The sequence below is a fragment of the Heloderma suspectum genome, chromosome 1 (genome assembly GCF_057233095.1).
Source record: "Heloderma suspectum isolate Gila_16-S chromosome 1, 16-S_ref, whole genome shotgun sequence".
NCBI classification, from domain to species: domain Eukaryota; kingdom Metazoa; phylum Chordata; class Lepidosauria; order Squamata; family Helodermatidae; genus Heloderma; species Heloderma suspectum.
This window is the reverse complement of record NC_139458.1, coordinates 154,361,494-154,378,087: the sequence shown is the minus strand read 5'-3', so window position 1 is coordinate 154,378,087 and position 16,594 is coordinate 154,361,494. Positions and strand designations below refer to the sequence as shown.

Sequence of the window (16,594 nt, the reverse complement as noted above, 5' to 3'; positions counted from 1 at the left end):
GTCAGGAATGCTGGAAGTTGTAGTCAAAAACATCTGGAGGGCACCAGGTTGGGAAAGGCTGATACAGACTGTGAGTTGTTTCATATCACTTTATATTTATTTTCCATTCCCTATCATTGTCTCAACATGACCCTTAAATAGCTGCTTACAATTTACAGTGTGCTAGCCATGCTTATGAAGCATATGGCAACCGTAGGGTTGACGCATGTTCATTTTTCACCAAAACAGTATGCGTATTGAAGACCTATGTCCTTCCAACCCTATGATTCTGTGATTATATGTGCAGCTTTAGATATAGGCAGCAGCAGGAAGCTGAGGATGATTAGCAATGGGGAGCAGATTGGTTAGGGCAGTATTTTCCTCTAGAGCTCAGCACTCACTTGACTTGGGGAGCTCAAGGTTTAAGGGACTTCAGTAAGGAACTATGTCAGTGGCCCCCAGCCACCATTTTGAATTGCATACAGTTCCCTAGAGCACCTGCTGTAGTAGCAGTGCTCAGGATTATTGCGAGATCTTTTAAATGGCAGGTGGCTCCCAGACCCAGCAGATGCTGCATGGTGTCCAGGAGAGATATCAGTGCTGCGCCCTGCTGGAGTGCTTTGGGCCCAAGGATACCAGATGCTGATTGCTGGGGAACATGAGTGGGAGGGTGCTATTGTGCTCATGTCCTACTTGTGGGCTTTCCACAGGCATCTGGTTGGCCACTGTGTGAATAGAATGCTGGACTAGATATACCATTGTTCTGATCCAGCATGGTACTTCTTATGTCAGCCCCGCCTTTACTTGGCACAGCATAGCTGCTCCGCTCCACTCTGGAACCTACGACAGTGTTTCCTACCTTTCTGTTGCCACCGGGCTCGTGCCTCAAGTTTATGCTGTTTCACTTGGGGTGCCTGAGTCTGATCAGAGAGAGGGAGATGAACCATGCCAACACAAGCCCTGGGCGGGTCATGTGTTTGACAGCAGAGAAGGGTGAAGAGGTGGGGAAAACTCTCCAGAGTTCAGACTGCTCTCCTCTGCCACTGATCCACATGCCTGACTTCAGGCAAGGCAAAGGAGCATCCTGCATTAACCAGTCCTTTTCCTTTTCAGCCTTCCCCCTCCATCCCCAAATGCTCCTTCCCTCCTGGCTTTTGCATACTCCCTCTCTGTGCAGGGATGGGAAGCAGGACCTGGATAATGACCATGGTAGTCTCTTTCTTTCTTAGCTAATGTTCAGGAAAACCTGGTGCCAAAGGTGGTAATCCTGGGCAAATTTGGGAAGTATGATAGATATATAAACCTCTGGTTTAAGACTCCAGGAGACTTCCTTCCTTTTCAGAATTTGCCATAATGCATAATGTGCCTTATTTGCACTTACTATTTTAGATTAATGAGGAAAACAAGGGTTCCAAAACATTTTGCAGGCTAGGTCTGGAACAAGAGGTTCATTGAATGCCATATGTTGCATATTTGCAGGCTAATAAGCAACTAACAGCTAATGTAATACATTTCTCTCTCTGTTTTAAGGCTTTTCATGGCTTTTTGTTGAAAGGTATTCAGCATTCCTCTGCTATATAGAACCATCGTCACTCAAAAATTTAAGCAGCCATCGTTAATGCACTTCCCTTTGTAACCTCATGCGCCATCAGGGGAGTGAATGAAATTTATGAAGCACCAGCTCAGACACATATCCAACTTCAACTGATCAAGCATATGAAGCCCAGCACCGTGCAACCTGAACATGCCCATTCTCAGTAGACGAGGGTGCCATTTTAATCACAGAACCAGGGTTACTAGATCACTAAGTCAGTGGCTAAGATGCAGTTTCATGTTGTCTTATTAGGGGATTGTGGGAGGAGAACAGAAGCAATGGGGGAATCCTAGAAAATCTCACAGCTAATTTGGTTGGAAGGCTTAAGTAGTCCTGTCCTGTCATGCAGATAAACTGATGCATTCAAGATGCATCACTGCTGTAAGAGGGTGTGGGTGATTGGGGGTGGTGCACTGGGATGGGGTGGAGCATTGGAAACAGGAAATCCTGGCTGTTTGTTAAGGATTTTGTGAGACCTTAACCCAGCTCTCCATTCTAAAGATGCCGCAGCAATACCCAAAGCAGAGTGGCCACTGCCATGAAATGGTCCACGGCATTTAGCAGCACATAAACCTGAAAACTGAAGCAGTATCTTCAAGTGAAGAGTTCTCTTACATTTCTTCTTCCTAAAGTAGGACTTGATGCTGTCCAAAGTACAGGCTGTCCAGTGAATGCAGCTGAAGTCTGAGTTGCTAAATGGCGAGCTGCTTGTTAAAGAGCCTAAGTGTGGAGCTTTAGAAGCTTAGCTATAACCTCCTGTTTTGAAAAGCTTTACAGTGTGACATATTGTGCAGGGAAGAAAAAGCTATTGACTCCTGCTGCTGAGGCCACTGGTGCTGGTTTGGAGGGAACGTCTCAAGGGTAGGAAGGGATAAGAATAATCTTCCTCTTGTCCTGGTGCTTGAATGCATTGGTGAAATTCCTGATGGCTTCACTAAGGATACAGGACCTTCAGTTATTTTCTTTTTCATGCTAAAAATATGTTTCCCCCTATAAAATGTATTTTTAACTCCCCCCCCCTTATGCTGTGGGAGGTTTTTTGCATGTTTGGCATCCCATGAACGTTCTGCTGACTCAGGCTGCTTGGATGTCTCAGCTTTTGAAAGAAGTTGGAGCGGGTAAATGGTATCTATGGATGTCTGCCTTTACCTCACATGGATTCTTGATAGCACGGAGCAAAGGGGAAGCTACTTGGAGGTGATATGGAGCAGGCAGGGATGGGTTACACATACCTTCCCCCTCCCCATCACTGCTTTTTTGCTCCAAATTTCTCCCTCTAAAAGCTGCTTTTCTTTGAAACAACAACAAAAACCAACATCAGGGCTTTAATATGGCATTGACCTGTTCCTTGCAGTTAGCCTCTCAAAAACCTGTATTTGCACTTGCCAGACAGTAATGATTGAATGGTTTAATGCTTTCACTGTGGCACTAGTTCTGGTTTGAGCAATGAATATATCGGGAAGTTGGAGAACTCCCCTTTAGAAGTCACTGCCTAACTGACCTGAGAAATACTGATTCCCCAACTTTTATAACTGTGTGATACAGCACATAGCAAGGATTTGTGGCTCATTTAGATAGCAGCAGGAGGACCTGCAGTCTTGGTTATGGTACAAGTCATACTCTTGCACTGCACCACAGCCTCTGGGTTAGTAGACTAAGGCTGCAGTCCTATATTTGATCACCTGAACTCAATGGAGCTTACATCGGAATAGACATATATAGGATTGTGCTGTAAGGCTGCAATCCTATACTCACTTACCTGGGAATAAGTCTCATTGAATTCAATGGGACTTGCTTCGGAATCGATATGTATAGGATTCCATTGTAAAGGAAAAACTACTGTAAGCCAGCAGGGAGGACCATTCGCCCTTATCCTCTCCTGGCCTTTACTTTTATCTTTTAAAGCAGATTGTAAACCTTTTTGGCAAGGACCCCACTACTCTGATGTTTTATTAACATACAATTGGAGCTGCATGTTAGCTAGTTCGTAGCTAATTTCCTGCATGAAAATTGCATTTGTTTGTTTATTTGGTTTGTATAGTGCCCTGCCACCAAGGAAATTGCACCTGGGGTGTTTTCTCTGTGCCTGCATTTACACTGATTTGTGAGTGGGGACACCTGCAGCATTGTATATGTAGCAAAATACACACAGGGTGCACAGTTTGCTACACAGAAGTGATATTCATATACGAGGTTTTTCCTGTGTGAAGCAGCTCTGAGTAGAACTTAACAACAGAAGGACTTGTGGATGCAGGCTTTGCTCAGATGGCCTCCATCCTTTGGTGCAGTTATGTGAAATTTTTTCCACTTGGTGGTTTTACTGTGGCTCAGACTGTGCTGAGAGCTGTTTATGGAGACACAAGAGCAGTTCGGAGTCCTGTGTTGCTATTTTTAGTAAAATGCCTGAAAAGGGAAACAAGAGAGGGAGACTGGGACAGAGACAAACACAGTAGCTTCTGAGCATCTCTGCTTATGGGACATCTGAGCCATGGAAATGGCAGGGCAAAAATGTTCCATAGCAGCAAGAGGAGCCTTTCCCTGCAAAAGGCATAATTTCCTTGTGCCTAAAATGATGCTGTTTTAATGACAGTCTTTTGATGCTTTGCAAATCTGAACCCATTTTAAAGAGTATGTACAGTTGATTTGTTAATTGCTTCAGGGGAGTGTTTGTCCTCCTTTTTCCTCAATGCATACCAGTGGTAAATTTTGGTTCATCATGACAGTCTCCTTAACCACACTCCCAAAGAGAGTCCAAAATTCCAGGCAGCTGCGTTGATCCTCACCAACAAACAGTTTCTAGCAGTTTTCATCTCCACCAGGAGCAGGTCTTTGGCAAAGCCGATGGGTGTTAATTGCCCATTCAAGATCAAGCCACCCAAAAATATTTTCCATTATGATGAGGAACAATATATTTTGGCTGGGAAAATTCAGTTCCACCCAGCCACTGTGAGGATTGCAGCTAAGCTCAGAGGAAACTGGGAATTCTGAGGGGATGGGGGGTGGCAGATGATGTCAGCATCCCTGCTAATCAAAAAATCCCTGTAATGGGTCCCTGTGAACCCTGGCTCCACTACACCGCTGGCACCTACTTCGAATAAGAAGCAAGTGCATTCTGAAGAGGGTGCACCTACTGTATATGGTCCATATAAGCAGGGTGCATAGTTGAGTTCATGCTTTTCCTGCAGATGGTCCCTGGTTCATTTCCTGGAATCTCTAGTTAAAATGATCAGGGAGCAGATGACTGGATAGACTTCTGCCTAAGACCCTGGAGAACGATTGCTGGTCAGAGTAGTCCATTCTGGGCCGGATAGGCTCACCTGATATAAGGCAGCTTCCTTCCCATTAGAGATTGGGTGCCTTACAAAATCAGGGTGATTATTTCATTTATTTATTTATTGCATTTATATCCCTCCTTTTTTCCTCCTAAGGAACCCAAGGCGGTGTACACAGTCCTTCTCCTCCCCATTTTATCCTCACAACAACAACCCTGTGAGGTAGGTTGGGCTGAGAGTCTGTGGCTGGCCCAAAGTCACCAAGTGAGCTTTCATGGCTGAGTGGGGACTAGAACCTGGATCGCCTGACTCCCAGTCCAACACTCTAGCCACTAGTGGTGGTAGTAGGTTTTGTGGAGAGAAGAGTGGAATGTTTAGGAGGCATCTAATCAGATGAATGTCATCCCTATATCAGATATTCCTGGAGAGAGAGAGAGGAAAAATGTGGTGCTCATTATAGGTGGTTGCCCTATGTTGATATTTTAAAACTGCCTCTAATCTCATCTCCCCCCCCCCCCCGCCCTCAATACTCCATGGTGATTTGAGTGAGTTCACACCATGTGGTGGCTTAAGTGGAGATGCACAGGCAAACACAGTTCGTGTGTGTGTGTGTGTGTGTGTGTGTGAACTATACATCCACATTGTAGACCAAAGCAAGCATGGTACCACTATATATATATGTATGTATGTAGAGAGAGAGATTGTTGGCTCTTATATGTGTTGTTCCAGAGTGAGATGTATGTGAGTCAGCACTGTGACTGTTGAGTAGCCTTCCCCAACCTGGTACTCTCCAGATGTGTTGGACTGCAACTCCCATCATTCCCAGCCAAGGCCATACTGGCTGAGAATGATGGGAGTGGCTTTCCGACACATCTGGAGGGCCCCAGCTTGAGGAAGGCTTCTGTTGAGCATCATCTTAAGTCATTGTATGTTGAAGGTTTTCATCTGTTAAAGGTTTTATATTATGTTTTATGTTGTGTTTTAGGGTTTTGATTTTTGTGAACCGTCCAGAGAGCTTTGGTTATTAGGCAGTATAGAAAAGAAATGAATAAATGAATTTGTTTTCCTGAACATAAAGCCAGAAGGCAACACTAGTAAGTTTTGTCTACTTGCACAAATTCTTTTGCAGGTCTCCATGAGAAGTAGCTTTTCAAAGCCACCAAAAAGAGTTGAATGTTAAGATTGGACAAAGGTTCGCAAAAGTGCGCTCACCCCACATTTCATTTAAAAGCAATGAATATGTGGGCAATTGTCGCTATCATACCCTATTATTTCTGTGTGTAACGTAAACCTTTTATAGTTGTAACTCAGGCCTCTACAACCTCATTGCCTTTCTCTGAGGGCCAAACGACACATTATGCTGGAGCTCCATATCTGAAGCGCCTGATGTAATTCATTTTTTGTAAAAGCAGCTGTGCTCCCCCCACCCCCAATTTGGATTGGAGCCATAGCCTGGGGTGAGGGTCTAAACCTTTCTCCTCATGCTTCAGAGACCGTGATCCAGATCCCCCCCAACTGCTATTAGCCATGACAAGGAAACTTGTGGGCCTATTTTCTTCTAATTGTGTACATTTCCCCCTCTAATAGCAGCTGCAGGGAGGCAGTCTGGTTTAGGGCTTTCTCACTGGGGAGAGAAGGGTTAGGTCTTCCCCCTTTCCCATTCTATGGTCCTGATACAAATCAGAAGGCTTCTGTGGCTGTTTTTACAAAAAATAACTTTAATTATAATTTTAATCTGCCGAATAACTGGAGATTCGACATAACGTGTGTTTTGGCCGTAGGTTCCGCTTCATTATAGCGTTTTGTTCCAACAGTTCCCTTCCACAAGCGAAGGAATTTCTTCTTGGATATCAATCCACCACTTACAGCAGTGTTAATGTGCCAACGTTGTCTTAAGTAAAATCTACTTTTTAATTAAAAACACAGGAATTCACATAATTTAATATGTTCATCACGAAATTCATCTTTAAAACAGGTGCTCATTTTTGTTTTCTCATTAGGTGAGGCAACAGTAAAGAAGAAACGAACTCCAAAGACACTCAAAGCAGGTATTAATTTGTATGCTACTAGAAATACATAGAGCAATAAACAGACACAGAAAAATTCTTTTGCAAGACTTGTTCGATACACTTGTTCAGTATTCTTATTATTTGCACTCATTTGAGAAGACTTGTGAGGTGTGGGTTGATGGCTCAGAAAAACATTTATTTATTTAAAGCATGTTTACTCTGTTCTTCAGGCCACAAAGCCCCCAGAGCAGCTTACATACAATCAATAAAAAAAGTCCCTGCCCACAAGCTTACAATCTAAATGACATGATTGTAAAAGGAAAGGGGGAAGAGAGGAAAGAGGAAAAAAGCAAACTCAGGAGTCCTTAAATAGTAGTTTTTATACTGGGAACAGCTTATACTGGAATGGAATCAGTACAGGGAGAAGAGGCAGCTGGACTCTCAGCAGGGTAGATGGTTCCTATCTCTCCCTATCCTGAGAGGAAAGGTCCAACAAAGCCACCCTTTCAGCAGATCCGATACAATGGCCCTGCTTCCCTCCTGCCCTTCTGTTTTAGCTTGATGGAATTTCACGGTTACCTCTATTCTTTCGTAGGTATGTTGCCTATATGATGTTTGCCTTTAGTGGTATCAGTACTGAGGCTTACCCATGCAGTATAACACAGAACAGCAATTCAAAGACTAATCAGATCCTTATCCCAGGCTCAGGTTTTTCTATTTTTGTAAAAAATAAAATCCCCCCCCCCCAATGAATAGCTTTCTGTGGCACAAATGCCCACACACTGAACCAGGGCTAGACAACATGGGACCTAGCAGTCAAATGCTGCCCATCAGCCGTATATTAAGGCCCACCTGAGAAGTGCTTGACAATCACCCTGTTTTTGCAGTCTCTGGCAGCTAAAAAACAGGAGGCTTAATGAGCTTCTGGTTGTCCACCAAAACTGGCTGGGACTAGAGATAGTCAAGCTCTCCCAAGCTGCCTGTGGACTAACTCAGAAACAGTTTTTTTCTTCTAAAAGCCTGCGGCCAGGAAACAAACACGATGTAGTCTCCTCAGCCTGCAGCATCTATAGAGGAGATTTAAGAAGTTGGAGGAGCTAAAACCAAGGGATGAACCACCCCCTCAATAGAGGACCCTTGTTTCAGTAAGGTCCTCTGGGGTGGGTGTGCTTACCTCCCCACCCTTTTTTTTGCCCTGAAGCAGCACTGCCAAAGAAGCCAGCCTAGTCCTGGAGACCCCTGCAGGGCATCCCCGAGACTGGGCTGTACTTGCTGCTGGTGATTGTGCATGCTGACAGAACTGTCAGTGCGCATTACCTTGGGCTGCCAAAGCTTCCATCTCTGGCAGGCAAAGACTTTGCTCGGGCAGGAGAAACCTGACAGAGCAACATGCATGTCAGCCAGGAAAGCTGGCAGTTCTTCCCCCACTCGGATTTTAACCAGAACCAGAGAAGAATTTGAGAGCTTGTACATCTCACCTCTCCTTTGAGGTGGGGGATTTTGCAAGCCTGGCTCAAAAGAACTTGATCAGTATCCCTACTTGGTACACACACTGTGCAAGCCTGAATCAAACCATTCTGCAGAGGCTGAAATGTTTCACGAATGGATCTGTAAAATGGATCCTAGATGTAGCTTTGGAACACTGGATAGATAACCTGTCCCCATTTAGTGTATCCACAGTCCACATGATAACTTCGGAATGTCTATCCACAAGTGCAGAGGGTTGTGTTGGAAGCAGCCCCACGTCAGAGGAAAATTGGGGGCGGGGGGAGAAGAGCCATGTGGATAAAAGCTGCACATTTAAGGTCTTGGGCACCATTTATGAACATAGCTGGGGGGTGTCCTGCATTGGCTGTAGCAGTTTCAGTGACAGGGCTGACCACAAGGCCAAGTAGTAAACCAGGCCAATGTTCCAGCAGACAGGTTTCAGTTCAAGGGAGTTTAGGCAAAGGCAGAAGTGATCCATATAACAGGCACAGGATCAAAGCACAAGCAATCCCTCCAGCTTATGGAGTCAGGCAAAGCAGGAGTGGTCAAACAGGCAAAGGAGTGGCCTGCCTGCCTGCACAGGCAGGCAGGCAGGCAGGCAGATACATATACAATCCAGTGGCAGAATCAAGATGGAGTCCAAGGTCAGTAGCACAGAGGTTCAATCACAAGGCAGGGTCAGGTGACAAGGCAAGAGGAACTGGTAAGACATTGTTTCCAGCAACTAGCAAGCTCTGACTGAAGGCTTTTAACCACAAAGGCTGCTGAGTGCCACCCAGGCTCAGTTGCTGGCCACTAGAGGAGCCACTTTCTCCCAAGGAGACCATCAGAGTCCCCTCCCCCTGACAGGGAAGGACCTGCAGCGGTCTCCCCCAAAGGCCCGGGCTCCTCCTGGTCTGGTGCCAGCAACTGATCTAGTGTGCCCTTTTTTTCCTGGAGGATGTAGTTCTTCCTTGAAAAGGATTTCTCTAGTGAGGGCATGACAAGGGGTAGCAGAGATTGGCAAGGGAGATGGAATGGATTCCTACTCTGAGCCCACAACTCGCACTTCTGAGAACCCTGACCTCTAAGGGAATCACTCTTTTTTTATCAGCTCTCCCGCCTCAGATTGTTCAGTTCCCAGAAGACCAAAAAGTGCGGGCTGGCGAATCAGTGGAGCTGTTGTGCAAAGTAGCAGGAACTCTGCCCTTAACGTGTACCTGGATGAAATTCCGGAAGCAGGTAGTGCAATCCTTGTTGCTATTGTTAATTGTAAGTTATGTCATAGAGGGTGAGATCTGAAAAGAATGTTTGCCTGTATAAAGTGTTAATGAAGTCTGGCAATGATATTTTGCCCATGGAGTCAAATGCCGGATATATAAATGAACCCACATACACGCTTGTCAGCTAGGGCAGAAACCTTTCATATGATGAAAATCCCTGGTAAGAATAACTCTGTAATGTGTTTAGCCATGTTGAATACTGTTGCTGAATCCCAGCTGGGGGTATAGTGGTGGTAAAGCAGCTGCCCATGGCATATGTGTGGTTCAAGAATGACTTTATGTTTTCCTGAGAGAAAGAGCCAAGCTATATGTCACATTAAATGCGTCATTTGTACTTTCATGAATGCTCTCCCACCCCCAATGAGGATTGGGGCTGTGGTGTGTTAGAAGGGGGGGTTAACTTCCTCCCTCCACAGCTGTATTGCTGATGAAAATCCCCACAGTTGTGGGGGAAAACATTCAGTGCTCCCTCCCAGCACACCACAATCCTGATTTCTGATCATGCCCTCTCCTCTGTGTTTGCTATTTACCATTTAAATAACATCCATGAAACTACAAGTGAAGTGTTTAGTGTCATGTGTAGGTGTTTGTCAGACAGCCTTTGCCTCATAATCGAACACATAAAGAAAAAAACAAATCTTGGGCTCCATCTCTCCCCTTGCAATCACCAAAAGGGCAGGACATCAGATTGTAAGCTTCTTCAGAGCAGAGACTGGTGTTTTTACTTCTGAAACTGTATAATGTCCTATTTACATGGACAGTGCTATATAATAATAGTAATAGCAGCAGTAATCATAATAATAACTGTAGTAGTGATGGTAATAATACATCATCTTATACAAATAAACACTTTCTAGTGAGCTTTCCCTCCTCACCCCTCAAGAGAGTTCCCACAGATGCATGGCGGATATGACTTTTTGTCCTATCCCTGGCTGGTGTGGAGGCAGCCAAATTCAGCCTTCAGATCTTGGATTAGTGATACTGTTCACCTTGCCTCAGGGTACAGACCAGAAAGCCGGACATATGCTTAGGCTGTTGTTGTTTCACTTTTCGGATCAAAGAGAAAGAGAAGGTGGGTGGGGTTTTTTTTGCTGCACTTTGAGGTTTATTTGTCATTAGCTGCTCTCGCTTTTTGTGTGTGGGGGAGACATTTAAAAACACAATTTCATTTTTGTAGTTTCACTGGTCTTTTTTTTTTCTTACCAGTCCCAGTAGTTTCAATGAATATGCCTTAATTTCTTTGCTGCTTCATCCCTTAGTACTTTTTTTGAATAGAGAAAATGTATTGTAATTGTAGCAGCCTAGATAGTTAACCTGAGAGCCCAGCGTGCTTTAACCATTTGAGCAGAGTGGGAAGTGCATGAGCAGAGTGGTTATTCTTTTGTGCCACTGCATCATGCCTGATCTATGGGAAAGTCTCTTATGCTTTTCTTTGAGCAAAAATCAAACCCAGACAGAATACAGCTGGAAATGGGAACAGGAGTAATAAAAAAATGTTTTTGGACAGTAACAGGGCTGGGATTCTAGGTCTGGAAACTAGGAATGGGGCACATGCGAGTAGTGCTAGAAAGGGTTTTCCTCTCTTGTGGTACCCACCTTTTGGAGCTTCCTTCTTTGGGAATCCATGTGGCCCCTTTGCTGGTGATATTTTGCCACCTCTGAAAACGTTTTCAGCTAGGCAGGCCTTTGCCTGCATATTAGTCAATAATTTTGCTGACTCACTTCTTTTGGTTAGCTTGTGCAGTTTGTTGATACTTTATTTGTTACTCACTTTGTAGCTTTTTAATTTCTTTTAATTTGTGTTTTTAATTTTTTCATTTACCTTTGCCACCCTGAGTGGTTCAGCTTTAAACTTGAAATGCGGAATATAAATATTTGTAATAAATAAATAGACCTAGGTATGGAAGCAGGCGGAGGGTGCCAACTCCTAGGCAGCAATTGGTCAAGATGCTTTCTGTTTGCCTGGGCATCTCTTGTTAAGTCCTAGGCCACCCGTGGCTGATCAACAATAACAACTGATCAGATCCAGTATCCTTTATGTAACCGCAATGCTTCCTGTAGCCTTGAGACCCCAACAATCTGCTATGTCAAGTGGCAAGCTAACAATGTTGAATCCCTGCCTCAATGTCATTTTCAAGGTTTTCCAGGATCTGGTGATCTTGCCACATGTTGGTTCATTCACAAGAACACCTCACCATACCACGATTAGCCAGGAAAAAAAGTCCACTGATGAGGAGTTCACCATACAAAAAGGGTTTTATGTAGATAGCATCATTCCCTCATAACAGTCTGGGAATGATGCATGAGGCAGATGTTTAGGTTTCTTCTGTTGCACCAAACTAAGTCTGGATTTCATAGCCTGGGATGTGTGTTAAAAGTTTGCTGAGTGCAAGTAAAGGAATTGAAAGGACATGACAAAGACAAAATCATGCCTATTGAGAATTAAAATGCACGCAGCTTCCCTTCCCTCCCAAGATATTGTGATTGTATTACTAGTCCTACAGGATCGGCTACGTGAGGCTAGCTTTTGCAGTCTTTTGCCAAAAGTGACTTTGTAACTTAGACCTCCATGATTATTTTATCGTCTCAGGATGTATGGCAGGACATGCCAAACTAAATAGCCCTCTTTTTTAATAAAACTCTGTGGATGAGCTGGATAAACTCTTATCTAACAGGAAGTGGGATGTGGGGAGGGATGTCAATAGCATTACTATCTCTGTTCACATGTAGAACACACTGTGCCTTTTTTGCAGTTACAATTAAGTATCTACCCTCTTGCTGATGTCTTGACCAAACTTCATGAAAATCCAGTTCTAAGCATTCTTAACATTTAGTGTTGTGGTTCTCATCTTGGCTGTGCAGAGGGATGGGTCAAAGTATAATTTGCACTGCAAAACTGGATTTCATTCCTCTGAGAATGGGTAGATCTTTTCTTTTGTTTTTGTTTCAATTCAGTTATATTTACTCTGTCCAGTTTGGGAAATTACAGCATTTCCTTTGATTTAAATTTTTTTAACACAACAGCTGAAAGCCTTAGACCAGCCTTCCCCAACATGGCACCCAAGCATTGGGTGCTGACTGGGGATGGTGGGAATTGTAAGCCAACACATCTGTAGGGCGCCAGGTTGGGGAAGGTTTGCATAGGCTGTTTTTTAAAGGCAGATCTGTTTATTTTTATTCTGTGCTGTTTTTCCTACTGTGAGAGTAATATTTAGATGTATAGCATTTGTACATCCATGGTTTACTCAATAATTATTAGGGCTGCTGCTCATGGCCATCATACACTGATTGGTTGTCTCTGGGTGTCTGTGGGTGTTTAAGAACTTGTCTCTCTCATTCATGCATTACATGTTTGCTGTGGAAAGCACTGGTGTACTCCAGCAAGCATGATTGCTGCATGAAGTGTGTCAGCCTTGAATATGTGTGTGTTTTTTTTTCATGGATGCTCTCCTGTCTGCAACAGTGGAGTTAAGGGCAGTATCCAGTGGTGTGCTGCACCCCTACTGATTCTGTTCCACAACCAGCACCCACCACTTGTGCAACGGAGCAACCAGGAAATGAGTGGAAATGCTTGTTTCTAGAATGAGGCAGGGCAGCGGGGCTCGCCTAAGGGAACCTGTCCTGATCCAGAAATGAATGTTTCTGCTCATTCCAGGGCTTCCTGTAGGAAGCAATAAATCTCCATTGTGCAAATGATGGATCCTGCTTGTGGAATGGAATTGGAGGGAGGGGCTGCTTGTGGAACCAAATTGGCAGGGGCACCCCATTGGGTATTGCCAACAGTTCAAGGCCTGGGAAGGCTGATGATTCTAACAGGAGAGGCCTCAAGGCCTCTTTCAGTTCTGGAGAGGTGGGAGATAATCACAATTTCAGTGTAATGTGTGAACAAAGCCTAAAGGAGCTGTTGGGATACCCCACTTTCCCCTTTTCATCTTTCTGCAAATTATATTGGAAACAAGCCATGGGCTTGTATGCTTCTTCTCCCCATATCCGCCCACAACTGTTTACTGCTCACAGAAGCATATGCTGGGACCTAAAGATCTTTTATTCTTCTTTTTTTGGAATGCAGGATTTCCCTCAACCCCGGATATTGAATTCTTTCTCAGTGTGAGTTCAGTGTCCAGTGTAAAGGGAGTTTATGCGTTCAAAGAGATATGAGATTTCTCAGTTGGGAGTTTCACTGCTACCCAGAGAAAGGGAGAAAATACATATGCCCCAGAGTCCTAATTATAGAGATGGAGGGGTAGAGAAATAAAATCCACAAAGTAATACTTTGCAGTAGTGGATACTGTTCTTGTGACATTAACAAAACCTCTGTTTACTTTACTTGAAAGAGTTTACGATGTTAAGTCTTGTAAATGAGGTTGTCAAGATCATTAAGTGAGCAAACCATTAGATATTAATTAGTGTTAATTTTGACTGTACTTGACTTGAAACAGACCTTCAGTTTTCTAAATATTAGATATTATTTTATACATTATTTGTATTTATGGTCAGTCTTGCTTTTTGATGGCTAGGATTAATTTCTGAAAAGAGCATACTATGTCATGTTCCTAAATGCTGAACATAACAAGTGGGATGGCCCAAGCAACTCATCATTGTACACAGTTTCCTAATTGTAATGATTTCTAGTTAATGGGTTGGGAGCCAACATGTGATATGAGTTTCTTGACTGCTTTTCCAAGTGACTAGAAAGGGGGCTAATATGATATGATCTTAAGATGTAGGACAAATTGGAAATATAATTTTCCCCTTATTAATATGTTTTGTTTGGCAAGTCCTAGTTTTCTTCTTTAATTTTAAGTTTTCAGGATACTGTCTTAATCTACCCATTTAATTTGGCAGATCCAAGAGAATGAAAACATCAAAATAGAGAATGCTGAGAACAGCAGTAAGCTAACTATCTCCTCCACAAAGCAGGAACATTGTGGATGCTATACTTTAGTAGTAGAAAACAAGCTGGGCAGCAGACAGGCCCAGGTTAACCTCACTGTTGTAGGTAAGTGCACTGGATTATGATTTAATTTTTGTCTTTCATGTTGCTGGAATAAGTTTATATCCTGGTTTGGAGCACACAAGCTTTTAGGTTTCAGGTTACAGAATAAAATTTCATAAATGAGCTTTCAAGAAAGCAAACAAAATAATTTTGAGAACACTAATTAGCAAATGAAGAAGCCATATCCTCAATGAAGAAATCAAAACTATGCCTTCTACTGACCAGCATATTTACATATTAGCTTGAAGCTGGAGTGTAGAATCTCCCCGAACTCTTTAACTAGCTGAAACAAAAGCTTTATGTTGCTTCTTATTGCACTATTGATAAGTGTACAGCCTTAGCAAAGCTTATTGTTTTTTTCACAACTATGGCTTGTGCAAGAACAGTTAGAATAATCTATCTTCAGCAAACAGCTGAACCAAACCTTTGATTTATAGGCAATAATGTCTTGTGTGCCTGACAGAAACACCAGCTTTAGCATCATGTAAGCCTTTCCTGACAGGCTTGCACTAGTTTTGTAGGTCAGACTCAGGACAACCAAGTGAGGAGGTCACACAACCTTTTAAGATATGATATAATATGAGTATGACAAAGGGATATACATGCCAATCGACTTTCCACGATTTAAATCTATCACACGTGTGCTCTGGCGAGATCTTCAGGCTGCATTTTGGAACCTAATAAGTAATGTGTTTCAGTGGGCCTTGGGTGGAAGGGTGTTCTGCATAAAAGAGAGTGGGGGGAAGGTTATTTTAGCCCACCACCACCAATATAGTCAATACCAGCTTAGCTATATGGATAGACAAAGTGAATATATTGCTCTTTGACTAGTTGATAACCAAGTTCTGACACTTTAAAGACATTTGAGTACTCCAGGACTCTGTTTCTTGCCTCAGTTTTGGCAATGGAAAACCTGGAAAGGGTCAGAATTAAGAATAACGTTTTATATAAAAGCTATAATACTGCTAAATCTGTACATGAGATCACTCGTATTAGGGAATTCCTCCTTCAAGAGGGTTTATCTAGGGGACATTTCCAGCCATCTAATATTGCTGCTGTGCAGTGGCCTAACACAGGATATCTGGCTCTGCATGTAGCAAGCAACTGTAAATGGCTACCACAGGATAATAAATACCATTAGCATCTGTGGCCGTGATGAAGAGCAGGGTAAACAGGAACCACAAGTGCCTCGTTCTGTTTATTTCTGCACTTTTCTGACTTGTCTGATGAAATTGTTCCTGCATCAGGACCTTGCACAATGTCCCATGGCAAACTCCAGAGGGTGTTGTGGTCAGTTATTTCTTGAGAGTGCCTTAGGAAAGGCCCACCACTCCAATAGCTCCACCATTCCCACTTTGCACAGAGCACCAAGAAGTGGATGAGGTTTCCAAGTTTGCATGCCCCACCACTACCAGATTAAGGAGATCTACTGGGAATGCCATGCCTGGGAGGAACAATGCCGAAAAGCATAGAGACAGGAAGTGCACTACTTGCTGTTTCCCCTACCACCAGTTTCCTCTCACATCAGAAATCTCTCCAAGTGGATGGGATTGCTCCTGATCCTTTGGAGTAACTCAGCAACCCTCTACTTACAGTTATCTTCAATTTATTGTGGGACAACCCTTCAGAAGTGTCAAAAACTGGTGCACACATTTGTTCTTAGGGTAGACTGTTGCTAGGATATATATTTTTTAGTACAGGAAAGACTACTTCGAGCTGTCAAATGTTTAGATGTTAGAATTCTCTACATGCTTCAAATTCATGTTTAAATATCCATTCGAGGCAATGAATGGATTGTTAAAATGAATGAATGGATTGTTAAGATGGATTCTTAAAAAAGAAGGAGGAAAACAAAGCAGAGAGTGTAAATAAATTGGTAAAATGACATAACAAAAAAGGATGGAAAAGTCACCAGGAAGGGGAAAATTAATTTCTTAAGGGCACAATCCTATGCCAGAAAAAAGACAGGAAAACAGTCCTACAATTCTCAGCAT

General features: G+C 43.3%; 1 protein-coding gene across 4 annotated transcripts in view; it reads left to right on the top strand.

Annotated features, from left to right (window-relative positions):
• MYLK (myosin light chain kinase) overlaps positions 1-16,594 on the top strand; it is a 274,020-nt gene that overhangs the window by 205,879 nt on the left and 51,547 nt on the right. For all 4 annotated transcript variants that reach the window (XM_084807373.1, XM_084807386.1, XM_084807368.1 and 1 more), the window contains 3 exons: positions 6,846-6,893; positions 9,436-9,563; positions 14,450-14,603. In XM_084807373.1, coding sequence (XP_084663499.1) covers positions 6,846-6,893; positions 9,436-9,563; positions 14,450-14,603 — 330 coding nt within the window. The remainder of the gene's footprint in view (positions 1-6,845; positions 6,894-9,435; positions 9,564-14,449; positions 14,604-16,594) is intronic.